This window comes from Brienomyrus brachyistius, unplaced genomic scaffold, assembly GCF_023856365.1.
Source record: "Brienomyrus brachyistius isolate T26 unplaced genomic scaffold, BBRACH_0.4 scaffold44, whole genome shotgun sequence".
NCBI classification, from domain to species: domain Eukaryota; kingdom Metazoa; phylum Chordata; class Actinopteri; order Osteoglossiformes; family Mormyridae; genus Brienomyrus; species Brienomyrus brachyistius.
This window is the reverse complement of record NW_026042319.1, coordinates 2,403,583-2,429,479: the sequence shown is the minus strand read 5'-3', so window position 1 is coordinate 2,429,479 and position 25,897 is coordinate 2,403,583. Positions and strand designations below refer to the sequence as shown.

Below are 25,897 nucleotides of genomic sequence, written 5' to 3'. Positions count from 1 at the left end.
GCAGGTAAAAGTGACTGAGCTAGTTATGGGGTTTGGTTTTTTCCCCCCCGCGGCTGGCAGAAGGGTGGAGGCCTGACTACAGCCAAGCTAATCTGGAGTACTGGTGGCCTGATTCACAGGCTTTACACCTGAATATGAATGTGAAAATAAGCCTACGTGTCACTTCTATTTCTAGATTCCGACTGTGGGGTTTCTGTCTTGGGGAAGCTTGTAGTTGTTGAGCAAAATTGGTTATTTTTAGTTATGAATGTTTTATTAAGATGACCGTAGTTGGAATGCACCACTTTACTTCAAGATGAGGTCGCCAGCCTTAGCACCTGCAGCTGACATGAGACTGTTCTCCATCCAGCTTCTGACTGCTTATTCTGCTGCACCTCCTTCGGGGGGCTTGGATTCTATCCCAGGCAGCACAGGCCACCGTAGATAAACCCTGAATAGGGTGCTAGTGCTTTGTAGTGTGTCACTCATCTGTCGTATGGCCACACTTCCACTATCAGTTTTATGCTAGTGGATTCTGTACTTGGGAAGAGGCGGGCGTTCGCACGAGGCAAATGAAACGTCCTTCGGCTCCCGCCTCGCACCTCACCACCCAAAGACTTCTAAAGCCTTCTGCCCTTTGCTTAGTTTTCCGGGGTAAATTCTGAAAGGACACGTGGCTTTTCAAGTAGAATCTCCACACAGAAAGCTGTGATGTTTTATTTGCGTGCAAGATGTCCTTGAAGAGGGACGCAGTGTTAATTGATCGATTTTCCATGCTTGCCACTTGGTAACGAGGCTGCCTTTGAGTAAATATAGTAAGAAAAACATCTCATATTCATGTTCATAATGATCCTAGCTTGACTGTGTTTAATGTCCTTGTGGCAAACTTCACATTCATTCACGGTAGTTTTGTTCATTGTAGTTCTGGGAATGGCCGCTGCCAGTTCCCTGGCTTGCACCAGTAGCCTCTGGGATAGACTCCAGGCCCTGGAGACCCTGAATTGACAAGTGATTACAGAAAATGGATGGATGGATTTTCAATTTCTTACAAATCCTCACATTCGCGTGTCCCACTTGAATCTAGAAAAATGGAAACCAATGACATCGCCACCCCCCTCCCCCAGCCATTTTACTGGTCTGTAATGTTAAACCTGTCTGTAGACGCCAAAGGTTCGGCAAGACTTAATTTAGGAGGTGGGTTAGGATACGAGGTGTCGTGCATATGCTGAGTCTGAGCGATTAACGGTAGCGTACCGTTCCTTGCCCCACCCCCCACCAAACCACTTATGACCTTCAGACGAGGCCGAGCTGAAAGACTGCCTCCTGGTGCTGGTGGAGGACCAGCAGAAGCTAGCGACGCACACGGCCAAGAGCACGCTGTCGGCCCAGCGGCTTTGGCAGCGGCTCCTCATCCTGGAGCGCTATCTCATCTCGCTGAGCGACAGCATGAAGGAGGAGAAGTACAAGGTCCGCTGGAAGAGTCCGACCAGCCCCCCCCTGCCCAGCACTGACAATAAGAGGTAGGGCTCCGGAGGGGGGGGGGGTACTCTGTGAATGAGTGCTATGGCATTGGCTACAGCAATGGTTTGTGTCAGGCTAAGGCAGTGTTCCCCATCCGGTCCTCGGGGATCTACAGACAGTACATGTTTTTGCTCCCTCCCAGGAGCATCATGGGGACAGTCTGTGGGTCCCTGTGGACCGGATTGAGAAGCACTGTGCTAGGGGATGGAGTAACACTTTTTGGTGCGGACAGTTGTGTTATGTGCCTCTGCGGGTTTGAAAGTCTGGTCTGATGCCACCTGTGTCATGCAGTTTTCTGGTAACAGTATGAGCTTGGCAAGCCTGTTGTGTTCTGGCTTCCTTTACGCCATATTTCTGCCAGCGTAGTAAGCAGTATTCAGCTGGATGACTGAGGCGTCGTGTCAGACATCTAATGTCGTGCTTGTTGCCTGCAGCCCCCGTCCAGCTGGGAAGGGTGTGGAGGGCCTGGCCAGGGTGGGCTCCAGGGCGGCGCTGTCTTTCGCCTTCGCCTTCCTGCGCCGGGCCTGGAGGTCAGGTATGCATGCCCCCGATGTGCTGCTCTGAGATGGCCTGATGCTGGGGTGTCCCCCATTGTCCTGTCTGTACGCTGGCCTCTGTGCCAGTGCTATACTTGGCTGCCATATGGCCCAGCACGGAATCCAGGGGCAAAATGTAGATGTCGCTGCTTTCTGTCAGCAGGTCTTTGTGCTACTATTAGTGAACGGTTTCCAGTGGCGTCAAGGGCAGCAGCAGGCGGGTTGTGTAACAGGGCCATTCGTAACCCCCCCCCAGCCTTTCGGCCGAGCTTGGTCGAAGGCAGTTAGCCTCTGAGAAATGCACTTGGAGAGGCTTGGAGAAATGCATGATGTTTAAAAAGACTGGATCCCTAGTCATTTAAAGAATTGTTGTATTTTGGAAATTATTCTTTACCTTTTTTTTTTTTTTTTTTTTTTTTTTTTTTTTTTTTCTTTTTTCAGTAAAACCAATTAAACTGAAATAATAATCAGTCGCCCCCTGCCACCTTAGTTTCCAGTGTGTTCCTGCTGCTTTGAGCGGTTATTTTCCCCATAAATAGTCCCCCCCGGGTATGATGTGATCACTTAATTAGCTAGTGGTTACATGACCGTAAATTTTCTTTCTGTTGCCCCGAGCAAGAGTTTGTGACCACCCATCCTGGGTTAGGGTGTCATTGTTGGGGTTAGGGTTTTTCACCTAGAAATATGTGGACGGTCCTCACAAAGATATGACTTTGTGTGTATGCGTGATGCACTATACGTGTGTGTGTATATATAGTATTTAATGTTTTTTTTTTTTTTTTTTTTTTTTTTTTTTTTTTTTGTATATAACTGAGTGAATTGCCATGGCAGGACAGCTGAAGTGGCTGTCATGTGCCAGTGTTTACAGCAATGGAGGATTTCCACTGCTGCCTTCTATCATGTTAAACTCGTCTCAGTTCTAAGAACCGTAATCAGCTGAGCACAAGCGGAGAGCAGGTTGCACAAGCGGCCCTCTCTGTCAGCTAGGCTGTGCGGAAATGAAGGGGATCAAATGGGCGACGTAAAGGTCGTTGGCCGCTTGCCAGTTGGTGGCGCAAGTCCCGTCTGCTGGTGTCTGTCCAATCGCCCTGCTTCATGCTTCCCTGTCTCCTGGGAAAGGCGAGGACGCCGACTTGTGCAGCGAGCTCCTGCAGGAGTCCCTGGATGCCCTGCGCGCCCTTCCGGAAGCATCGCTCTTTGACGAGGGGACCGTATCGTCGGTGTGGCTGGAAGTGGTGGAGAGAGCTACCAAATTCCTCAGGTGGCTTCCAGGGGCAGATGGGTCATGTCTCTTTAGAGTCATGTGTTTATGTTTCACTGCATTTATGAAACGCAGTGTTATTTGTTTGCGGTTTTTCTGTTTACGTGGAGCAGCGATATCCACAGCAGTGCCAGTCCCAAAGGCCCGGGCAGCATCCCGCTGCAGGACCAGCACCTGGCCCTGGCCATCCTCTTGGAGCTGGCTGTGCAGCGGGGGACCCTCAGGTGCGACTTGGGGGGGTCACGCTTGCATGCCTGGGGTAGTAGGGTTAGTATACTACTAGTAGTTCATGTTTCCGTCCTGCAGCCAGCTGCTGTCCGCTGTCCTGTTGCTTCTGCGTTTGTGGGATCGCGGCACACGGGAGACGGACAACGAGCGCTCCGCCCAGGGCATGTGTGCCCCCCTGCTGCCGCTCCTGCACCGCTTCCAGAACATTCAGTGCAGCAAGGACCTGCCCAACACCGAGGACGAGGAAATTGAGGTGGGTCTTCCAGCTGCTGCTCTTTTTTCTCTTCTCATTCCCCGCTTGTGACACCTCGGGGGTGTTCTTCCCCTCACAGATCTTGACGGCCCCCCTGAGCCCCAATGAGAGCTTTTTGCACTACCTGGCGCTCCCCCAGGACAACGACCTCGCCATTGACCTACGGCAGACGGCCGTGGTCATCCTGGCTCACCTGGACCGGTTGGCGGGTCCATGCTGCCCCCCACAGTGCAGCTCGCCTACCTCGCACAAGGTACCCCCGCCCCCCCACAGGCCCTGGCCTGAGTTAGCACTATCCATCACTGCCGTTCGTTTTACCAGCCCCTGAAATTTCTGTATGACGTATATCAGTCTTGGGATCTCCTCCTTGATACAGCTTCATTCTCCTGATTTCTGTGAAGAGGTGGTTGTTCATTTGTCTGTGTAGAGACAGTTTTAACCATAACGAGGCTTGCTTATGCCTGGAGGGACTGGGCCTGTTGGGCTGTCATTTCTCTGCTTGATTTCAATGGGGGGTGCATACTGATTTCTCTCTCTTTCTCCTCTCCTGCTGGAGGACCATGGCAACATGCAGGTAATTTCAGTTTTTATTATTTTTTTCCCCCCCTGTCTGCCCTTCTCTTGTGTGCCTGGCTGCCTCAGTGACGTTCCAGGGGATTCTTATTAAAAATGCATCTTGCGCTCGTGGAAAGCTTCATGGCTTAGCGTGAGATGAAAGGGAGTCTGATTTCATAACCCGTCTTTAAAATCCCCGATTGCCTCATGGCCTGAAGCACTTACAGTGCAGCAGAGATTGAACGACTGCGGGTGGAGGAAATGGCAAAATGGCCGGACCGGCCCCCCTAATATACCCATGAAGCCTCCGTACCGTTTCCGGATTTATCGTGAACAGTCAGACTGAGTGACATTTCAGAATCTGCCACAGAAGATGTGTAGGCAGGGCTGCTGCGTCGGATCTGGGGGTGGGCAGTCAAGCACTTTGTTTCGGGGAATAAATTCGTCAGATTGAGATGTCGGAAGCCGATGTTCAGTTTGTGGCTGTGATGGGATGCCCCAGTGTGAGGCTTCTTAACAGGAAATGTTATTACCGGCAATGAAAATGCGAAAATATTCTCATTAACTGAAATGAGAACTAAACGCCAACATCCACAGAAATAAGAAAAAAAATGTGGAGAAATTCCACATTTCTCCCAGGAATGGAGTCTGACACCTCTGCTTTAGAGTGAAAGGAGCCGCTTCAAATTCAGCCTTGCGGGCCAGAGGTTTGCCTTTGCGCAGAAGATGTTAATTTTAGACACAACGCTACCTAAGTAACTATAATTTACACTGGTTAGGTTGTGTTATTAACACAAGTTAAAATGCACATTTGAAGAGGACTTTACCAGAGGGTAAGTAAGCCTCGTTGTTGTAAAGGCGCTTTAGACAGGTACTTTAGACAGAGGTAGGGCAGTTTTTCCTCAAACCAGTCCTTGGGCACACCCAGGCAGTCGCATGTTTTTGCAAAATGTTGATTGTCTGGGAAGGAGCAAAAATGTGGACCTTGCGGGGGTCCCCCAGGACTGGCCTGAGAGCCCCTGCTGGAGAGAGATGGGGGCAGTGTGCAGGAAGTGTTGCAGGTGTCAACCTTGCTTGCCGCACCCTTCTTCCTCCAGGGCACCCTGCAGGAAGTAATTGGCTGGGGTCTGCTTGGCTGGAAGCCCTACTCCAATGTGATGGGGCCTGTCCAGTGCAAGACCCTGGCCAGCCTGGGCGTGACCCAGATCGTGTGTTCCGAGAAAGGCTTCCTCTTCCTGTCTCGCAGTGGGGCTGTGTACCACCAGAACTACAAGAGCACCACCCTGGTAAGCAGTGGCATTGTCATCCAGATGCTTTGTGTAGTAAAAAAAAAAGCCTAAATATGGAGGTTTAGCAAATGCATATTACAATGGGGCTGTGTGACATTTAACATGTTATCCTCTTATGCCAACGCCCCCACCCCTAAAATTAATTCATAGTAAATCATTGTTACTTTACTCAGCATTGCTTTTGGGTTATTTCTGGCCATAATATTCAGGGACTTTTTTTGTGGTGTTCCTCAAGGCTCCCATGCTGGTCCCGGCTCTGTCTTCTAGAAAGATAGTGAAGATTGCGGCTCACCCAGAAGGCCAGCACTATCTGGCTCTGTCAACCAGCGGCGAGGTCTTTTCCTGGGGCTGCGGGGATGGCGGGCGCCTGGGTCATGGGGACACTGCGTAAGGAGTCGGAGCTGGCCCGATGACCACGTTCAGTCTCTGCTGATGTTGAAAGTGCGGCCCTAAATCTGGCGTCTCTGCTCTGTGCTTGCAGGTACCTGGAGGTGCCAGCCATGATCACGGCCTTCACGGCGAAGCCCACAGGCAAACATGTGGTGCACATTGCCTGTGGGAGCACATACAGCGCCGCCATCACTGCCGACGGCGAGCTCTACACCTGGGGCAGGGGCAATTATGGCCGTCTGGGCCACGGTACGGCCGGGTGCTTTCCCGCTATAGGCTTTCCAGTGGCTTAAAAGGGTGTGATGAAATGGAGAGGTTTATTGGCAGTTGGTGAGTGAGCTTCCCTTTTGGCTTGCAGGGTCTAGCGAGGACCAGACTACCCCAATGCTGGTGACGGGGCTGAAGGGCCTGAAGGTGCTGGATGTGGCCTGTGGGAGTGGCGATGCACAGACCCTGGCTGTCACTGAGAATGGTAGGTAGGCCCCCCCGGGGCCTGTGACTTCAGGTGGAGCCGGCCTCCCCTCACCTCCACACCTAACACACCCCCACCCTCAGGCCAGGTGTGGTCATGGGGAGATGGCGACTACGGCAAGCTGGGTCGTGGTGGCAGCGACGGCTGCAAGACACCCAAGCCGGTGGAGAAGCTGCAGGACCTGGACATCGTCAAGGTGTGCTGTGGGAGTCAGTTCTCCATGGCGCTGACCAAAGAGGGCCAGGTGTACACCTGGGGGAAGGGGGACAACCAGCGGCTGGGCCACGGCACGGACGAGCACGTCCGCTACCCCAAGCTGCTGGACACCTTGCAGGGTGAGTGCGTGTCTGCGAGATCCTGCACTGATTAACCAGCGTGCTGTCTGGCATCAGTGCTGAGGGCTGTGGCCGAAAGATTAATGGGAATTAATCTCCAGCCAAGGGTATGAGTGTTATGTAAGTCTGGATATCTATACACTGTGGGTGAAGATTAGCAGTTTGAAGATTCAGGTGTGATTTCAGAATTTTCGGCTAAGCCGTACACCTTGTATGCACGTGTTACCAGAAGGCGGTGTGGGATTTTCGGGTAAATGTAGCCACATAAGTTTTGATTTTCTGGGGTGTTTCTGTATACGTGCAGTAAAAGTGATTATTATTTTTTTTTTTCATTCGGATGACGTGGATTTCTCACCGCCGGCATGCAGGAAAGAAGGTGGTTGACATCGCGGTGGGCTCCACGCACTGCCTGGCTCTCACGGACGAGGGTGAGGTGCACAGCTGGGGCAGCAACGACAAGCAGCAGCACTTCGACACTCTCTTCTCCAACAAGAAGCAGCCCAAGGCCCTGCCAGGCTTCAGCTCCAAGAACATTGTAGGCATCGCGTGCGGCCCTGCTCAGGTAGGTCCCTGCGGCTGGCCAGCTGGCTTGGGGCTGAGCCTGGCTAGCCTTGCCTCTTTGGGGACACCTCCCTCTATGGGGATGTGATTGAGTGCAGTTGATTGTAACAGCCTCCATGGCTCAGGGGTATGAATCTGTGGAATGGGCCTTAAACTCCAGATGCTCCCCTTCAACAATGTTTAAAATGTGTGCATGATGTGTTAATTGCATGTTTTATAAATGTCTCCCCGAACACAAGTCGAGACAAGTTATGTAAGAGTGCTATTTTGAGAAGGATGCTTATGTAATTATTGTCACTCTGGCTCTTCCGTATGTCCCCGCCCTGGCTTTGCGCCCCATCCCTGCAGAACTTCACCTGGTCCTCCTGTTCGGACTGGTCTGTGGGGCTGCGGGTGCCCTTTGTGGTGGATGTGTGCCCCATGACCTTCGAGCAGTTGGACCTGCTCTTACGGCAGGTCAGCGAGGGCATGGATGGCAGCTCTGACTGGCCCCCCCCACAAGAGAAGGAGTGTATGGTGGTGGCCACACTGAATCTGCTGAAGCTCCAGGTACATTCCCACCCCCCTGCCCACCACTGGCTCAAGTGGCTCCCTGCCTTGGCGCCCCTAATGGCCACTTCCCACCCGCAGCTCCACTCCGCCATCAGTAACCAGGTGGACCCGGAGGAGCTCGGCCTGGGTCCCGGGGGGGCACTGCTGGGCAGCCTGAAGCAGGCTGTGGTGACCCTGGCCAGCAATGCGGGGGTGCTCTGCACGGTGCAGACCGCTGCTCAGGCCGTGTTGCAGAGTGGCTGGTCTGTGCTGTTGCCCACCGCCGAGGAGAGGGCCCGCGCGCTGTCCTCACTGCTGCCCAACTCGGGTGAGCCATCAGCCTACCGTCCCCACCAATCGGTGAGCCATCTCTGAAGCTCCGCCCATTGATTGCTCCCCTCTGCGATTTTTAGTGTCGGGGAACGAGATGGCTGTCAGTCCCGGCCGCCGCTTCATGATAGACCTGCTGGTGAGCAGTCTAATGGCCGACGGAGGCTTGGAGTCTGCCCTCAACGCCGCCATCACAGCCGAGATACAGGTGGGCATCTTAAATGTTTGCTTCTCATAGCAAACCTGGGCTTAAGGTCTGGATGGAGTAACTGTAGGACTCTGGACTATTTTTGACTTGGTTCACCCTCGCTGATATTTGTCCCCCCTCCCAAGAGGGTTACAACGTTGTGTTGGATGCCGGTAAGATAATGATGGCTCGGCAATGTCTCTCTGGCCCTGTAGGACATCGAGGCCAAAAAGGAGGCGCAGAAAGAAAAGGAGATCGATGAGCAGGAGGCCAATGCGTCCACGCTGCACCGGAGCAGGACTCCCCTAGACAAAGACCTCATCAACACGGGCATCTACGAGTCTGCAGGGAAGCAGACCTTGCCCCTGGTGCAGCTGGTGCAGCAGCTGCTCAGGTAAGTGTGCAAGGGAGCGAGGCGGCGGGCCACACCCCCACCCTCTGAGGGGCATCCTTACGGGATTCCGTCCTCCAGCACGCCCACGCTGTCGTTTCTCCCATGCAGGAACATCGCCTCGCAGACAGTGGCCCGATTGAAGGACGTGGCGCGGCGCATCTCCAGCTGCATGGAGACCGACCACGTCAGCAAGGAGCGCTCGGCCCCCCTGGACCTGCTGCTCCGCTTCCAGCGGCTGCTGGTCAGCAAGCTGTACATAGGCCTCGACCGGGCCGAACTCGCCACCGGCTACGGTGAGTCATGCTGCTGCCCATGTGAGCGATGGCTGGAGTGAATCCCTCCTGTCACTCGGCATGTGGCTCAGCGGGTTCCATCTCCGTGCCCGTGATTGGGAGGACGGCGATTCAGATCTCCTGCTCAGCAGATTGCTCAAGGGGCCTGTCCAAAATGTGGCTAAAGTCCATAATTCCCTGAAAAATGCTGCTGTGACCCCAAGTATTGCTCTCACTCTGTGTCTTCAAAGGGAAAACAAGATGGGATGAGCAGAGACGCATTCCGACGTACCTGTTCTCCTTCATTTTACTTAGTCAGTGCAGTTCCTCTTAGGAGTCTTCAAACCTGCCCTGAAACGGGCCGGGCTCTGTTGGAGGGGGGGGTTGCTGGCTGGCTGCCGCTGCTGTTCAATCAAAGGCTTCTGGCAGCAAGCGGGAACTATTTCATCCTTCAAACCTTTTTTTTGTGCTGGACAATCTGCCCTGCAGCCATTTTAATCCATATCATTCTAGTGTCTCCAACAGCCCCTGGGAACGAGCAGCTGTAAATGTATTGAATGTCTTTGTGTTTGCTGAAGAAAGGGAATTTTAGCTCAAGGTTTTAAGGGAGCTGTTTGCCCAGTTCAAACAGAGGGACCTGAAATGTTTTTGTGTTTCACTAGTTTAGTTATGTCTAGAATAAAAATGAAAAAGCTGTATGCAATCTTTCCAGAATCATAGATTATGTAAAGCCTTTTAAAATGCAAAAATGATTGTTTATGCAGTTGATCAAACACCTGGTCTGGTTTTTCCAGACTGCTTTTGTGAGTGATTTACTGCCTTAATTTGCATTGAGGGAACCAAAACAGTTTGTGTGTGTGTGTGTTCTCCTCCCAGATCCTGAGCTCCTGGGGGTGGGGTCATTGCTGAAGAAGTACATTGCCCTGCTTTGTACTCACATCGGCGACATCCTGCCTGTGGCGACCAGCATCGCCTTCACGGGGCACCGCCATTTTGCCGAGGTGTCCCGTGTCATTGAGGGCGACCTCACCGGTACCTCTGCTCTCTCAGCCTCAAACTGCATTTGTCTGTCAGCTGGAGCCCGGAAACGTGGCTCTTGGCCGCCATTTTTTATTGCACTAAAGGTGAAGGATTAGGCAGGGTGATGGGTTGTGCAGATCTCTGCTCTTTTTCTCCTAGGGGTTCTGCTTCCAGAGCTGGTGGTATCCATCATACTGCTGCTCGCCATCGACACTGGCCTCATGCAGGAGACCGGTTCCATCCCTCTACTGGCCAGCCTGCTGGAGCACCTGGACCGCTTCAACCACTTGGCCCCTGGCCACGACAGAGACGACAATGAAGACTTGGCCTGGCCAGGCATTATGGGTAAAATTCTGGGTAGTGGGAACTGTGGCTGTTCGGTGAAGCTAGCTTGAGAAGTGCATGTTCACATTTGCAGTCATGATCACATTTTACCGCCATTGTTAACCTTGAGACTGTAGTATCTTAAGTGTGCTGATATCTGGTGCTCTGCCAAACCAGGCTCCTTCTTCAAAGGCCAAAGCTGTAGGAACAACGAAGAGGTGTCCCTCATCCGCAAGGGTGATCTAGAAAACCACAACAAGGACGGTGGCTTCTGGACAGTCATCGACGGCAAGGTCTACGATATCAAGGACTTTCAGGCCCAGAGCCTCACTGGGAGCAGCGTCCTTGGTAGGTTCTGCAAAATTGTGTCACTTGCTTATTTTTGGCTGTGAAGAATTGTGTTTGATTCACAGTCCAACGTTGACTGGGTTTGTTCCACCTTTTAGCCCAGTTTGCTGGAGAAGATCCAGTTGTTGCCCTGGAAGCCGCCCTGCAGTTTGAGGACACCCGGGAGTCCATGCAGGCCTTCTGTGTCGGCCAGTACATAGAAGTATGCCGAAGCTGTCCACCTAAAGCCTTATCTGAGCCCAACAATGTGCTTCTTCTCTGATCTGCTGTCTGACTTGTGTCCCACCCCCACCATAGCCCAACCAGGAGACGGTGACCACGCCTGACCTGAGCAGCCTCTCCTCACCCCTGATCGACACAGAGAGGAACCTGGGTCTTCTCCTGGGCCTCCACGCTTCCTACCTTGCCATGAGCACGCCTCTCTCGCCCATGGAGATTGAATGTGCCAGTGAGTGTGGAAGCCGGACCTCGTGGCTTTGCCGATGGCCCGTTATCGTGAAGGTTGGGGTCTGGGCAGAACTTTTCAACTGCATGTTTTGAATGTGCTTGATGACTGTTCATCTGTGTCTCAGAATGGTTGCGGTCCTCGATTTTCTCCGGGGGCCTGCAGACCAGTCAGATCCACTACAACTACAACGAGGAGAAGGACGAGGACCACTGCAGCTCACCGGGGACAACCACACCCGACAAGTCCCGGCTTTATTCCCGGCGGCTGACCTTGAGCGACCATTCCCAGCCCTTCCTCCAGGCCATCGCCGACAACAACCTCCAGGACCACACCGTGAAGGTTAGACCCCGGAGCCGGGTTTGATAAGGAGCTCGGGGATCACATGACATCCCTTCTCCCAGAGTATGATGTCAGCGGAATGAATTATGGGATGTTTATCAGGGGCTGCCAGTTGCTGTTTGAGATGGGAACCTGAGCTCCTCACTCTCCCTTTTTTGACGCCCGCAGGATTTTCTGTGCCAAATCGAGCGCTGCTGTAAGCAGCACCACCTCATCACCCCCATCGTCTTCCCCCCGGAACACCCCGTGGAGGAAGTGGGCCGCCTGCTCCTCTGCTGCCTTCTCAAACACCAGGATCTGGGTAACCCCATCCTCCCGTGTTGCAGAGCATTCTGGGACATCTGCCCAAGCTAGTGTTACCGTGAATGGGCAGAGTGTCTTATGTGAGGCGCTTTGTTTTGTCGGACGATGAGGGATGTGTCCGGTTTAATGTTTAAGTCCGTGTTGTTGAGCAGCTGTGTTTGTCGTCATGCCCACCCTTGGAAATGCGTCTGTGGTGATCAGATCTATTTAGCGTGAATCCCACAAGCAGCTGTCTTCCCCCCCCCCCCCAGGTCATGTTGCCCTCTCACTCGTCAACCAGTGTGCCTTGGGTGTGGACCAAGGGAAGCAGAAGTCTTTTCCCAAGTCAGTGATTGACGTGTGTCGCATGGTCTACCAGGCAAAGTGCTCCCTGATAAAGGTAGACATTTGCCTTTTTATTCAGCTGGCCAAGAATGCTTTGATTTTTTTTTAATGTTTAGGGGGGGAAACCTGCACAAATGTGACTTGTCTGTCTTTTACGTAGTTAAGTGATTCTCGTTGTTAAAGAGCAGTGGCAGTAGTGGTGTTGCCATGGTTACTTGCTGAACACCCCCCCCTCCCCACACACACGCTGGCAGACGCACCAAGAGCAGGGTCGCTCCTACAAGGAGGTGTGCGCTCCTGTGGTGGAGCGCCTGCGCTTCCTGTTCAACGAGCTGCGGCCGGCGGTCAGCAGCGACCTGTCTATCGTGTCCAAGCTGAAGCTGCTGAGCTCGCAGCCGCGCTGGAAGACCATCACGCGGAAGCTCATCCGGGACCGGCGCAAGAAGAGAGGTGGGTGTGGGGTCCTGTGGCGGGGGGCAGTGGCCATCAGCATGTCCCAGAGACTGAGGCGGCCAGATGGGGCTTTGTGGTGGTGGTGACCCACCTGTGTCTTCCTCAGTGCCTAAGAAGACTGACTCCGTTGACTTGGAAGATTCTAAACTGGACAATGACGAGACCAGTGGGGAGGAGCCCTGTGTGCTTCCCAGCAGTGCCGCTCTGGTGGACAAGAAGCCTCCCCAGGCTAAGTCCCCCAAGGTCATTGATCATTTGGGGTTTTTTTTTTTTTTTTTTTTTTTTTTTTTTTTTGTCTCCTTTGCCGGTTTATCATGCATCACTATGTAATCCAGCAGTGTCGCTCAGTTTGTGGAAATTAGCGGGAGAACATTTTAAACTGAATTTGAGGAAGCACTTTACACAACGTGTAGTTAGTGTGGGATGGTCTTCCTGCTAGTGTAGCGCAAGCTAAAACTATGGGTTCCTTTAAATCAGAGCTAGATAAGATTTTAACAACCGCATGGCCTCCTCTCGTTTTGTAAATTTCTGTTCTTGTGTTCAGCGGGCTCTCCCTCGGTGTCTTTGACTGGGAGGTTGCCAGTGTGAGCCCCAGCTTCTGCAGAACAGTCACCTGTAGTATCCTGAGTAATTTTGTGAGGTCTGTGGAAAGCACTGCAGCCCTGTATTTGCCAAATGGACCAATCGGTGATCGACAAGGTCTGTCGACACAATACATAGTTATGGTTTGGAGGGGGGGTGGCATGTCAGCCTACACTACAGGCTATGCCTAGGGCTCGGTGCAGGAGTATAACTCGGCCTTTAGCTGTCGCGAGAGGTAGCCCTCAGTCCCCTGTGTGTATAACTGCTTTGTGACCTTTGACCCCCTCCCCCACGCTTGCAGCAGGACAGGTGGCAGCCGCTCCTGAGCACGGTGGCCAGCGTGCACAGGTACCGCTGGCTGAAGCACAGCGTCCAGGGCCCACCTCCACAGTCCAGCCTCATGACCACCATTGTGGAGTTTGCACTTAAGGAGGAGCCACTGGATGTGGAGAAGATGCGGAAGTGTCTCCTTAAACAGGTCGGAGCTGTGAGGCTGTAACTCGATCTGTATTTATATAGCACTGTTATCACACTGCTTTACTGACAACACAAAAGTAATTAAGCACATGAGGAAAAATGAGAATCAATTTTTAAAAATAAAATGACACCAAAAATGTAACCACCCACATTCTCGGTAGAGGCCTCTAACCCCAACTTCACAGGGACCCCCCCCCCCACCAAATTCTCCATAATATATAAAATAACTATGCATGGATAAAATTTTCAGCTTTGAAAGTAATAAAGCATTCAGTAGCTGTCAGGTTTCCTGGGAGAGATGATGGCAATAATGGAGGATGGTGTTGGTGACGGGGGAGGAGGATGATGATGGTAGTGGTGTGGTTGCACAGCTGGAGCGAGCAGAGGTGAGGCTGGAGGGCATAGACACCATGCTGAAGCTGGCATCTAAGAGCTTCTTGCTGCCGTCGGTGCAGTACGCCATGCTGTGTGGGTGGCAGAGACTCATCCTTGAAGGGACCAACATTGGGTACGTCCGTGCGGCCATCACACTCTCCCCACATGGCCGAGCGCTTGGTTCTAGCTTGCTTGAGCTTTTAACGTTTAATCTCCACTCTCCTAAATATCTAGTACCCATGCTTTTGTCTGGAACTATGTTCCGGTTGCTGGGTCTATTCTTGGCCCAGTTCTGCCTGTCCTGTTTTGTGTCTCACACCTCTGGGTGGTGTGAATCTGGGGGCTCTGCAAGTCTGAAAGCCTTCAGTGCTCTTCCTGTTACACATCCATAGGAAGCCACTGTCCGACTGCCTGAAGGATGTGGACCTCATTCCGCCTTTTAACCGCATGCTGCTGGAGGTCACCTTCGGCAAGCTGTACTCCTGGGCCATCCAGAACGTGCGGGCCATCCTGCTGGATGCCAGCGTCAGGTTTAAGGAGCTTGGTGAGCGTCCGGTTTGCCCCGGCGTGCTGTGGGTCCTGCCTCTGCCTGTCAGTGTTTATTAAATTGGCTAATTCCTCTGATTCGAAGGCTGCCTGGGATCAGTGACCTGGTCCCGCAACCCGGCTCTCATGACCCCCCCCTGGCCCCTTGTTGCTTTTCAGGCATTCAGCCTGTGCCCCTGCAAACTATCACCAATGAGAACCCGGCAGGCCCCAGCCTGGGCACCATCCCACAGGCCCGCTTTCTGCTGGCCATGCTCAACATGCTGTCCCTCAAGCACAGTGCCAACAGCCTGAGCCTCCTGCTCAACTCGGGCATGCTGGCTCTCAGCCAGAGCATCCTCCGTCTCATCGGTGAGTGCCATTCTGCTCCAGCTGTCTGGTTGCTTAGTGCATCCGCGTCCCATTCAAGTCACTGAAGGTCGCCGCTTTAGCTGCTGTGCGAACCCGAACCCAACTGCTTGGTGCTGCTTTCTGCTCAGGTCCCAGCACGGACAACACAGAGGAGGACCCGGGCTCTGCCACCCACGGCGGCTCGGCCACGGTGCTGGAGGAGTCCCGCAAAGAGGCAGCGCCAGTCCCCCTGCCAGCCTCCGGGCCGGAACTGGCGGCCATGATGAAGATCGGCACACGGGTGATGAGGGGCTTGGACTGGAAGTGGGGAGATCAGGTGAGACGGGCCAGCGTGGCGTCATGCTGCTGAAGCTCCAGGCGGGGGCGCTGTGGCTACTCTGAGTGACACTCTGCCACGCGGCCGCCCCCTACAGGATGGGCCGGCCCCGGCTCTGGGCCGTGTGATCGGCGAGCTGGGCGAGGATGGCTGGATCAGGGTGCAGTGGGACACCAGCAGTACCAACTCCTACAGGATGGGCAAGGAGGGCAAGTATGACCTGAAGCTGGCAGAGCCTCCACCGGCTGTGCCGACCACCACGGAGGACTCGGACACGGAGGACGACACCGGTGAGCACTGCCGGCTGCTCGCAGCGCGTGTGGGGTCCACAGCGGCCTCCAGCCTCTTAGCCCTGTTTGTTTCCGGTAAAATGTCTCGGACATTTTTTAGGTCCCCATTTGGATAACCTCAATTTTAATAAAAATCTGTGACTGCAATCAAAACTAAACGCCAAAAGTCTTGTTTTTTTTGGTTACTCGTGGCTGGTTAGGGTTAAGGCCATCATTGTTGGGATTAAAGTTTTCTCCCATAGAAATGAATGGATGGTGCCCACAAAGATACAAATGCAAACGTGTGTGTCAGAAGGAGAGCCGGTGGAGAAAAGCGCACACCCCACAGCCCTGATGCTGACCAGCACGGTGAACCTGCTGAAGACCCTGGCGCTATCGGCCGGCATCCACGCCGAGGTCATGCAGATGGAGGCCATGCGGACGCTGTGCGGCCTGCTCCGGATGTTGGTGGAGAGTGGGGCCGGCGACAAGACGGGTCAGTTCCTGCATTAGCTTTGGGGAGTGGTCTCCTCTGGGGTGAGACAGTCCAGCAAGGTCACACGCTGAAGTTGCATGCACTGCGCAAATGAGGAATTTGTTCGATTTTTGTTCCTCTAAAGCTGTCCTCTTGGGCCCTCTGCCCCGCCTCCCAGGCTGCTCCACCCACAGGCAGGTGTTGCGGGAGCAGCACCGCAGCTGGTGCACGCTGGGTTTCATTCGCAGCGTCGCCCTCATGCCCCACATGTGCAGTGCTCTCAGTACCTCGGCCTGGATTAGCCTGCTCCTCAAGATCGTGGAGGGTCACCAGTCCTTCACTGCTGGCACACTACAGAGGCAGGTGAGAGGCTGGGTCCCATGCCGTTAGTCACCGCAGGCTGTCAGCCATTGGGCCCCCGCACTGTCAGTCACCGCAGGCTGTCAGCCATTGGGCCCCCGCACTGTCAGTCACCGCAGGCTGTCAGCCATTGGGCATGTTTAGTCTGATGCATACCTCGGTCAGGTTTTGGTGTCCTTGGATGTTTTCTTGATCATGTAGCATTTCTTATGAGTTTTTTTTTTTTTTTTTTATATTTTTATTTCCCAAATTTAGCAGGCCTTATCGACAGTTTAGTTTTCTCTTTGTCTTTATAAATATCCTACTGCTTTGGAAAAGTCCAGATTAGTCCCGTTAAGTTCTTCCCATCTGGACCACGGCTTCTCCTCCTCCCCTGCAGATCCTGGCCCTCCGGCTCCTGCAGGCAGTGCTACCTTCCTGGGAGAAGGCGGAGCGCTCACAGGACATGAAGCTCCTGGTGGAGAAGCTCTTTGGCTTCCTGGGCAGCCTGCTGAGCACCTGCTCCTCTGACCTGCCCTTGCTGAGAGGTGGGATGAGCAGGGTTGCTTGGGTCCATTTCTCCCCCCCCCCCCCCCCCCGGGAAACGCGTAATATTCATCCAGCTTTCTGTTTTATGGGCAACAGCATTTGGTAGCTTGTGGTGATGGTTGTTGCTGGTCTGTGGCGTGTCCCACAAGTTGTCGTCTGCCGCAGAGGGCTTCCTGCGGAGGAGGAAGTCCCGCCCCCAGGCCTCGCTGACCGCCACCCACAGCAGCACGCTGGCAGAGGAGATCGTGGCTGTGCTGCGGACACTGCACTCCCTGGGCCAGTGGAACAGCCTGATCAACGACTACATCAACTCTCAGCTGGGCTGCATCGGCGACGTCATGGCTGGTCGGCACTCGGAGGCGGTAGGTGACTGACCAGCCATGTCATACTGCTCCTTCAGGAAGACATGAGGAAGTCACTTGAGTTTCTATCCATTGTATTTGTGAAGTCAGTGGTATATCAGGTGCCTATACTCAGTCTTCTCTTACTGCCAATCCCCCCCTGACCAGGCCCTGCTGGAGGAATACTTTCCTGACGCAGAGGCCCCCGCAGTGGGCAGCCTGATGGCCGTGCTGGCTGTGATCGGCGGCATTGACGGGCGCCTGCGTCTGGGCGGCCAGGTGGTACACGAGGAATACGGTGAGGGCACGGTGACTCGCATAACGCCCAAGGGCCGTATCACCGTGCAGTTCCACGAGACGAGGACGTGCCGAGTGTGCCTGCTGAGCCAGCTGAAACCGGTACGTACCAGTCTGGTGGCCATGGAACTGAACGCTGCACGTTTAGTGGGTGGTGACCTGGACTGTGGGCATGTCCTTGCTCATTTACGCCCCCTAGCTGCCGGTGGTGCCCTTCAGTGTGACTAACCTGCCCTTCACGGAGCCCATGCTGGGCGTCTGGGCACAGCTGGTGAACCTGGCAGGCAGCAAGCTGGAGAAGCAGCGTATGAAGAAGCCCCTGAGCCGTGGCCTTACAGGTACTACTCGAGCAAACCAATCAGCACACGGGTAGGGTCATCCCCGGTGTGGCTTAACCCAATCAGCACACGGGTAGGGTCATCCCCGGTGTGGCTTAACCCAATCAGCACACGGGTAGCATTTCGACATTCCAACACTTCATAGCAGCCCTTAGAAATGAAGCAGGTCTTCAGCTGGGATGATTTGAAATGATTTGGTCAGGGATGCTGTTGGTGTCGCATGAATCTTGGACTAATGACTGAGTGATCTGTGAGAGAGCAACTACTAGTGGCATATCGCAAGGCATGACGTTTACATTCCATGGTGATGATGTAATGTGCCGCCCCTGTTCAGACCAGGTGGACCTGCACTTGCTGCGCTCTCAGCAGCTGCGGCTGTACGTGCTGAAGGCTGCCCGGGCGCTGCTGTCCCACCAGGACAAGCTGCGGCAGATCCTGTCCCAGCCAGCCATCCTGGAGTCGGGCCCCAGCCCTGGTGGTAAGTCGTTTAAAACACAAAATGCTAATGCGTAAACCTGAGGGCCAGTCAGCATGGGAGGGGGGGCACCGTGCCTCATCGGCTGATTAATGGCTGAGCCAGCTGTGGGGGTGGGAAGGGGATGCATGGTGGTTGTTACCCAGGATGCGTGTGTGACGCTCGCCTGGTCTCGTGCTCCTAGTGGACGAGGGGGCGGCATCGCCCTTGGATGCAGGGGACCTGTCCCCGGAGGGGCCTCAACCCCCCCTCATCCTCCTGCAGCAGCTGCTGTCGGCCGCCACACAGCCATCTCCCATCAAAGCCATTTTCGACAAGCAGGAGCTGGAGGTGAGAATGCGTGTGGGGGCGGGGCTACCCTCGCCCAGACTCCAGCTGAAACTGGCTCGTCTGCCCGCAGGCCGCCGCCCTCGCTGTGTGCCAGTATCTAGCGGTGGAGGCCACGCACCCCTCATCTCCACTGCTAGAGGAGAGCAGCTCCAGCGAGGACACCACCCCAGTCACCGTGCAGCATATGCGTCCGCCCAAGCAGAAGAAACATAAGGGCTCGCCGGTGCCCCCTGTGCCTGTGGTGGTGCAGCTGATGGAGATGGGCTTCCAGCGGAAGAACATCGAATTTGCTCTCAAGTCTTTGTCGGGCACTACAGGCAGCGCCTCTGGGACCCCCGGTACGTCTGCTCCGGACGTTCGGGGCTTTTCTCCCATCCTTTCAAGAAGGAGACAGCAGGGATGTGTGACGCTGCTTGCGTTTCACTCTGCCTTTTAATGTAAAATCTGGAACTCCGGTCAGAAGATGTGGATTTCCAGTTCCGAATTGTCCCAGAAGGGAATCTGGGCTGGGTGCAGTGCAGCATGAGCTGACGCAAGCATGTCTCATGTCACCATCGCAGGCGTGGAGGCCTTGGTGAGCTGGCTGCTGGATCACCCCGACGTCCACGTCACAGAGGTGTCGGATGCGGACACGGTGTCTGACGAGTATTCGGAGGAGGAGGTACTGGAGGAGCTGGACGAATCTGAGACGGCCTTTCCTGTGGTGGGTGTCACTTCCCCCCCCTGCTGGGGAGATGGCTTTTTTTTTTTTTTTTTTTTTTTTTTTGTGGAAATTAACTAGGGACCCTGTTTCAGCCCCCCGGCGCTGTGGTAACGGAGAGCCAGACATTCAAGAAGAGGTCTGATTTCCAGAGCAACGATGACTACGCGGTTTATGTTCGGGAAAACATTCAGGTAATTAACTTTTTACTGAACGAGCTGTTGACCTTGCCGGTGTTTACGGGGACCTGAATGTCCGCCTCGCTGGCTTCCTCTTCAGGTGGGCATGATGGTCAGGTGCTGCAGAACGTATGAGGAGGTGTATGAGGGCGACGTGGGGAAGGTGATTAAGCTGGATCGGGACCGTCTCCATGACCTGAACGTGCAGTGTGATTGGCAGCAGAAGGGCGGGACCTACTGGGTGCGGTACATCCACACAGAGCTGTTGGGTAAGCTGGCCTGGTGAGAAGGCGGGATGTGGAGTGATTGACAGGCACTATAGCCAATGACTAATTCTTCCCCATGCCGTGATAGGCTTCCCACCGCAGAGCTCCCCCTCTCACATCAAGATTGGAGACAAGGTTCGAGTGAAGCTCTCTGTGACCACGCCCAAGTACAAGTGGGGCTCGGTAACCCACAGAAGCGTTGGGGTTGTGAAAGGTAGGTCCGTGTAGACCGATCTTGTGTGGGTGCCCGCTGTAAAGCGCTGTGACCCAGCCTGACCCCAGCGGTGTTCAGCTTTCAGTGCCAACGGGAAGGACGTGATCGTCGACTTCCCCCAGCAGTCGCACTGGACTGGCCTGCTGTCGGAGATGGAGCTGGTGCCCAGCATCCATCCCGGAGTCAGGTAGGGCTCTGGTAGGGGTAACTTGCCCCCCCCTCGGCGGTGTGGCATTATCATTAATTAGCCCTGACTTGTTTGCCTGCCAGTCTGTTACCGTTTCTGGGTCATTAATGCGCCGATGCATGGGGTAGTGCAGTCTTTCCCAAACCGGCCCTCAGGAAGCTGCAGACGGTCCCCGAGGACCGAGTTGAGGACACACTCGTGTAGTGTGTCCGCCCCGCAGGTTCACCCTGTCCATGCCACGTCTGTTGTCCATTACCTCAGGTGCCCACGTCATCAGGGGACCCAGCGTCTGAGGTCCTCTGCCTTGTTTCTGTCCCTGCAGGTGTGACGGCTGCCAGATGTTCCCGATTAACGGACCCAGGTTCAAGTGCAGGAACTGCGACGACTTTGACTTCTGCGAGAGCTGCTTCAAGACTCGCAAGCACAACAGCAGGCACTCGTTCGGCCGGATCAATGAGCCCGGTCAGTGGGTCGGGTCCAAGCTGCCCGCCTGGCCAGCCGTGCCCTTGTGTGCGGTCTTGTGACCTGTGTCTGTCGGCCCCTGCAGGCCAGTCGCCCACGTTCTGTGGCCGCGCTGGGAAGCAGCTGAAAAGGCACCGGGGCGGCCAGCGTGGGATGCTGATCGAGGATTGGTCGCGCGCCGTCAAGAGCCTCAGCGTCTCGTCCTCGGTCAACCAGGCGTCGCGCCTCATCGACTCCAGCGAGCAGTACTGGCAGTCCTCGGGCTCCCAGGGCAAGGTGGCTGTGCAGGGCATTCTGGGTCATGCAGTCTGTCTGTCGACCAAGCGGGGAGGCCAAGGGCTATGAAACTGGCCATCTTGCGGCTTAGTTGCTTGACGTTCTGTTTCATTATTCATGTAGTCTTTGGCTTGGTTTTTGGTACTGAATGAAGTTTTCTGATTCCTTCTGTCAGCACTGGATCCGCCTGGAGCTCTTCCCAGACGTTCTGGTCCACAGGCTGAAGATGATCGTAGATCCGGCGGACAGCAGCTACATGCCGTCCCTTGTAGTGGTATCAGGTACTGATGGTCCCCAAGAGGTGGCTTGGGTGGGTGGGGCTTGGTGCTGTATTGTGTGGCTGTCAGTCACTCATTCTAAATTTTATGCTTTAGTCTGTGCATGTGGCTGCTTTGTCTACAGGTGGAAATTCTCTGAACAACCTTATAGAGCTGAAGACAATCAACATTAACCCCACTGACACCACGGTTGTCCTCCTCAGTGACTGTACAGAGGTAAGACTAGTTTGGGTGTCCTCGTGTTTCGGGGTTCAGGCTTGATTTTGTTCCCGCTGGAGCGTTGACGTCATGTGTCGTGGGATCCCAGTATCACAGGTACATCGAGATCGCCATTAAGCAGTGCCGCAGCTCGGGCATCGACTGCAAGATCCACGGGCTGGGCATCGTGGGCCGCATCCGGGCCGACGACGAGGACCTGGCCACCGTCCCCTTCCTGGCCTCCGATAACGAGGAGGACGATGACGATAAGACCGGCACTGGCAGGTAACGGCAGGCTGTATCGAGGGTGATTTTGGTGGCGATATCTGCCTTGAGAAGTACGGTCCAGCTAAGTGGTTTTTTTTTTTTTTCCCCCCCACTTATTAGTCTGGCACGGAAGAAATCCGCTGGTCTGGAATCAGCCGCCACGATAAGAACGAAAGTCTTTGTCTGGGGGCTGAATGACAAGGACCAGCTGGGTGGACTCAAGGGATCCAAGGTAAGGCCTGTCGCCGGCCATCTCGTCGTCGCTGGGGCTGCCGCGGCCTCCCGCCGACTCGCTCTCATCCTCCGTATGCGCCGCAGATCAAGGTGCCTTCGTTCTCGGAGACCCTCTCCGCGCTCAACGTGGTGCAGGTGGCAGGCGGCTCCAAGAGCCTGTTTGCGGGTGAGTTCTCCAGCCGAGCACCAGGCTCCATGCGGCCCTGGGCTGCAGTTCTGTGGCCACTTCACCGAAGCTCCAGATTCGTGTTGCTGGCACAGTGTCACCAGTGGTGACCCGTAGCCGCTGCCTGTCTGCTGGCTTTTGCAGTCACAGCGGAGGGGAAGGTTTACGCCTGCGGTGAGGCTACCAACGGGCGTCTGGGCCTCGGCCTGTCCAGTGGCACCATCCCCATCCCCCGGCAGATCACAGCCCTCAGTAACTACGTGGTGAAGAAGGTGGCGGTGCACTCAGGTGGGTGTCTCCTGCCGTGCCCCCTCTGTGGGCCTCGCCCGGGCCCGCCGTGACCCCGGCTGTCTGTCTCCGTAGGTGGTCGCCACGCCATGGCCCTGACGGTGGACGGCAAGGTGTTCTCCTGGGGCGAGGGAGACGACGGGAAGCTCGGCCACTTCAGTCGCATGTAAAGTCCGATTCAAACCCGGTCCCTCCGATTCGGGGTGTTCCTCTATTCCTGGCCCCTCCCCTTAGCGAGCTGTTTCCCCCTTTTACATTAACCTATTTTGGCCAAAGAACGGCATTGAAATGGATGCATCTTGTATTCATACCAGATCTGGTTTGCAAGTACGTGAGTTTATAGTAACAAAGGTTGATTGTATACAGTGTGCGCTGTGCATTCATGTCAACTGGAAAAACAATGTTCTAGGTATTGTCTCAAAGCTGTGTACTAAATTTACCTTTCCTTGAATGCTTTCCATCAAAGAGGAAAGAGATTACATTAGATAATTGTAAAAATGTAATGCTTAAGCATTTAGCCAAGTGTCAAGTATGAAACGCTAACAAAAATAGTTTTTTGCCATATGTATAGTCTTTGTTTAATTTTTAGTTTACTTCAGTTTGCAAAAATGTTCTTAGTTTTAGTTTGTCGATATAACCATGGTGTTTTGCTCTGAGGACCAGTACCTGGGGATTCATCTCCACCACCAAGTGCATGAGCCTCACTACTGTGCATCTCGTCCAGGAACTGCGACAAGCCGAGGCTCATTGAGGCCCTGAAGACCAAGCGGATCAGGGATATCGCCTGTGGCAGCTCCCACAGTGCAGCCATCACCTCCAGTGGGGAGCTGTACAGCTGGGGCTTGGGGGAGTACGGGAGACTGGGCCATGGTGACAATACCACCCAGCTCAGGCCCAAACTGGTATGCAACTCTGGCTCTTTGGCTCTGATTCCTCTGAACCTGGATGGTGGTCCTTGGTTTTGTGCGATTCCCTTGTGTGTTGTGGTGGTTTAAATATCGGCTGCCTGAGGAGTGTGACACGGGTTGCTTCCTGTGTCCGCTGCAGGTGAAGGTGCTCCTAGGCCACCGTGTCGTGCAGGTGGCCTGTGGGAGTAGGGACGCTCAAACATTGGCCTTAACTGATGAAGGTACTCAATCCTCTGCAGCACTGTGGGTGGGAGGGGTCCGTTATGGGGGTACTTCACCCTGAGGGCGCTCCTGTGTTCCCAACAGGCCTGGTGTTCTCCTGGGGCGACGGGGACTTTGGGAAGCTCGGACGGGGCGGCAGCGAGGGCTGTAATATCCCACAGAACATTGAGAGGCTCAACGGGCAGAGCGTGTGTCAGATTGAGTGTGGGGCCCAGTTCTCCCTGGCGCTCACCAAGTCCGGTGTGGTGTGGACTTGGTGAGTATCGCAGAAACCTCATCCAGCGATTTGGGACAGAGCTGTGAACTTCCCTGTCGTACCTTGATGTTTAGTGAGGTGGTGGTCTGTCACGGTGAATGATCCATCGATTTTGTGCTCAATCAGGGGGAAGGGCGACTACTTCAGGCTGGGCCACGGCACTGACGTCCACGTGCGCAAGCCCCAGATGGTCGAGGGTCTGCGAGGGAAGAAGATCATCCATGTGGCCGTGGGGGCCCTACACTGCTTGGCTGTCACTGACACCGGACAGGTGAATGATTAACGATCGTGAGCGAAATGCACGTTTTGCTGAAGACCTCTGGTTTTTACGCTAAGCCTGGCCTTTAGATCCTGTCTGAGGGCAATGTACTTACTCCTTCCTCTGGTAGGGAAAACGGTTGAATATAATCTCTGCTAACATGCCACATTTTGTCCTTGGCGTTGGGTCACTTATTGGAGAGGATGAGCAGAGCGCACGAACTGAGCGATCCTATGTTTGGGAATGTTTGCATTCCTGTCCGGACAGGTGTACGCTTGGGGAGACAACGACCATGGGCAGCAGGGAAATGGCACCACCACGGTGAACCGGAAGCCCACTTTAGTGCAAGGCCTCGAGGGCCAGAAGATCACACGTGTAGCCTGCGGCTCCTCACACAGCGTGGCCTGGACCACCGTGGACGTCACCACTCCCTCTGTGCACGAGCCCGTCCTCTTCCAGACCGCCAGGGACTCCCTGGGAGCCTCGTACCTGGGTGAGCACCTTGCCTGTGGTCTGCAGGCTCTCCCAGCTAGTACCAGCTGCATCTAAGAATCTATCGCTGCTGATTCGGAGTATAAACAAATTCTAGGCTGTTGCAGTGGAGTCAGGTAATTGGGGCTTTTCTTGAGTGGGGCGGGGTCAGTTTTAACTAACAAGCCAGTCGGTTAATGAATCGGCAGGTGTGCAGTCAGATGGCGACTCGTCGAGTGCCAACAACAAAATCAGCGGGCAGAGCAACGCCAAGCCCCACCGGCCGTCGCTGGCTAAGATCCTGCTGTCGCTGGATGGCAGCTTGGCCAAACAGCAGGCCCTGTCCCACGTGCTGTCCGCCCTGCAGATCATGTATGCCAGGTGAGCCCTGCCGCTGTACTGCCGTGCCGCTGTTAATCTGCAGGCCCGGGGGCATGTGTAGCTGCCGTGTTCAGCATGCTCTTTCTGTCCCACCCCCCCAGAGATGCTGTGGTGGGCGCCTTGATGCCCGCCTGTATGATCATGCCCGTGGAGTGTCCCTCCAGCTCCCCCGTGCCCCCTTCCGACTCCTCCGCGGCCTCCAGCCCCTATGAGGCAGAGCGCTCCCCGGTGGTCCCCGAGTCAGAGGAGCGACACAGTCCCAGCCCTTGGCAGGAGAGGAGAGGAGAGGTAATGGCTGCCTTTAGATACCCACCTCGGGCTGTTTCCAGAGATGGAGGGTGCAGGTAGGCGTCCAAGACCTTAGGCTTTGGGGGCGTGAGCTGCCAGCTGCAGGCTAGTCAGGCTTCATCTCTGGCCCAGATCCGAATCCTTCTGCTTCTGAGCAAAGTTCAGGTTTACGGGGTGACCATACTGGGCTGTATGGGCAGGTGACGTCTTCAGAGGACGCCATGACCCCTTCGTCTGCGGTGACCCCCTCTGCGTCGGCAGCATCCTCCCGCCCCTTCATTCCCGTCACCGATGACCCCGGGGCCGCCAGTATCATCGCAGAGACAATGACCAAAACCAAAGAGGTGCGTGTGGCCCTTCTGCAAAGTCAGGTTTGCATACCATGCATGAGGATGCAAGCTTTTCACAACTTGGCAAAGTTAAGAGTTGACCACCTTCCCGGACAGGATTCTGAGAGCCAGAGCAAAGCGGCAGGTCCTGAGCCACAGTACCTGGACGAGTTCACCAGCCTGCTGGTGCCGGACGACACCCGCGTGATGGTGGATCTGCTCAAACTGGCTGTGTCCCTGCGCTCTGGAGAGCGGGGCAAGGAGGTGCTGTCGGCCGTGCTGTCTGGCATGGGCACAGAATACCCGCAGGTCCGCATTCTCCCGCTTCATCTGATGGGGGGGGGCCCTCGGGGGT

At 54.8% G+C, this 25,897-nt stretch overlaps 1 protein-coding gene across 1 annotated transcript in view; it reads left to right on the top strand.

Annotated features, from left to right (window-relative positions):
- Positions 1-25,897, top strand: part of herc2 (HECT and RLD domain containing E3 ubiquitin protein ligase 2) — a 42,914-nt gene that overhangs the window by 4,747 nt on the left and 12,270 nt on the right. Inside the window, 65 exon segments of the mRNA XM_048999323.1 lie at positions 1,277-1,499; positions 1,935-2,035; positions 3,156-3,297; positions 3,411-3,521; positions 3,604-3,778; positions 3,858-4,031; positions 5,431-5,619; positions 5,858-6,009; positions 6,104-6,261; positions 6,371-6,484; positions 6,568-6,819; positions 7,188-7,381; positions 7,729-7,929; positions 8,011-8,239; positions 8,325-8,449; positions 8,644-8,822; positions 8,931-9,115; positions 9,971-10,126; positions 10,274-10,459; positions 10,616-10,786; positions 10,885-10,988; positions 11,084-11,234; positions 11,359-11,573; positions 11,742-11,874; positions 12,128-12,255; positions 12,455-12,650; positions 12,760-12,896; positions 13,540-13,713; positions 14,084-14,220; positions 14,480-14,631; positions 14,793-14,984; positions 15,113-15,300; positions 15,398-15,590; positions 15,883-16,065; positions 16,223-16,407; positions 16,784-16,931; positions 17,098-17,294; positions 17,442-17,672; positions 17,770-17,908; positions 18,243-18,386; positions 18,568-18,713; positions 18,784-19,051; positions 19,274-19,416; positions 19,509-19,607; positions 19,693-19,861; positions 19,947-20,072; positions 20,151-20,259; positions 20,582-20,721; positions 20,807-20,997; positions 21,173-21,278; positions 21,400-21,491; positions 21,583-21,758; positions 21,861-21,972; positions 22,059-22,140; positions 22,285-22,428; positions 22,504-22,594; positions 23,153-23,330; positions 23,476-23,557; positions 23,643-23,814; positions 23,941-24,085; positions 24,341-24,566; positions 24,754-24,925; positions 25,027-25,213; positions 25,414-25,557; positions 25,660-25,851. Of these exon segments, the coding sequence (XP_048855280.1) occupies positions 1,277-1,499; positions 1,935-2,035; positions 3,156-3,297; positions 3,411-3,521; positions 3,604-3,778; positions 3,858-4,031; positions 5,431-5,619; positions 5,858-6,009; positions 6,104-6,261; positions 6,371-6,484; positions 6,568-6,819; positions 7,188-7,381; positions 7,729-7,929; positions 8,011-8,239; positions 8,325-8,449; positions 8,644-8,822; positions 8,931-9,115; positions 9,971-10,126; positions 10,274-10,459; positions 10,616-10,786; positions 10,885-10,988; positions 11,084-11,234; positions 11,359-11,573; positions 11,742-11,874; positions 12,128-12,255; positions 12,455-12,650; positions 12,760-12,896; positions 13,540-13,713; positions 14,084-14,220; positions 14,480-14,631; positions 14,793-14,984; positions 15,113-15,300; positions 15,398-15,590; positions 15,883-16,065; positions 16,223-16,407; positions 16,784-16,931; positions 17,098-17,294; positions 17,442-17,672; positions 17,770-17,908; positions 18,243-18,386; positions 18,568-18,713; positions 18,784-19,051; positions 19,274-19,416; positions 19,509-19,607; positions 19,693-19,861; positions 19,947-20,072; positions 20,151-20,259; positions 20,582-20,721; positions 20,807-20,997; positions 21,173-21,278; positions 21,400-21,491; positions 21,583-21,758; positions 21,861-21,972; positions 22,059-22,140; positions 22,285-22,428; positions 22,504-22,594; positions 23,153-23,330; positions 23,476-23,557; positions 23,643-23,814; positions 23,941-24,085; positions 24,341-24,566; positions 24,754-24,925; positions 25,027-25,213; positions 25,414-25,557; positions 25,660-25,851 (10,436 nt within the window).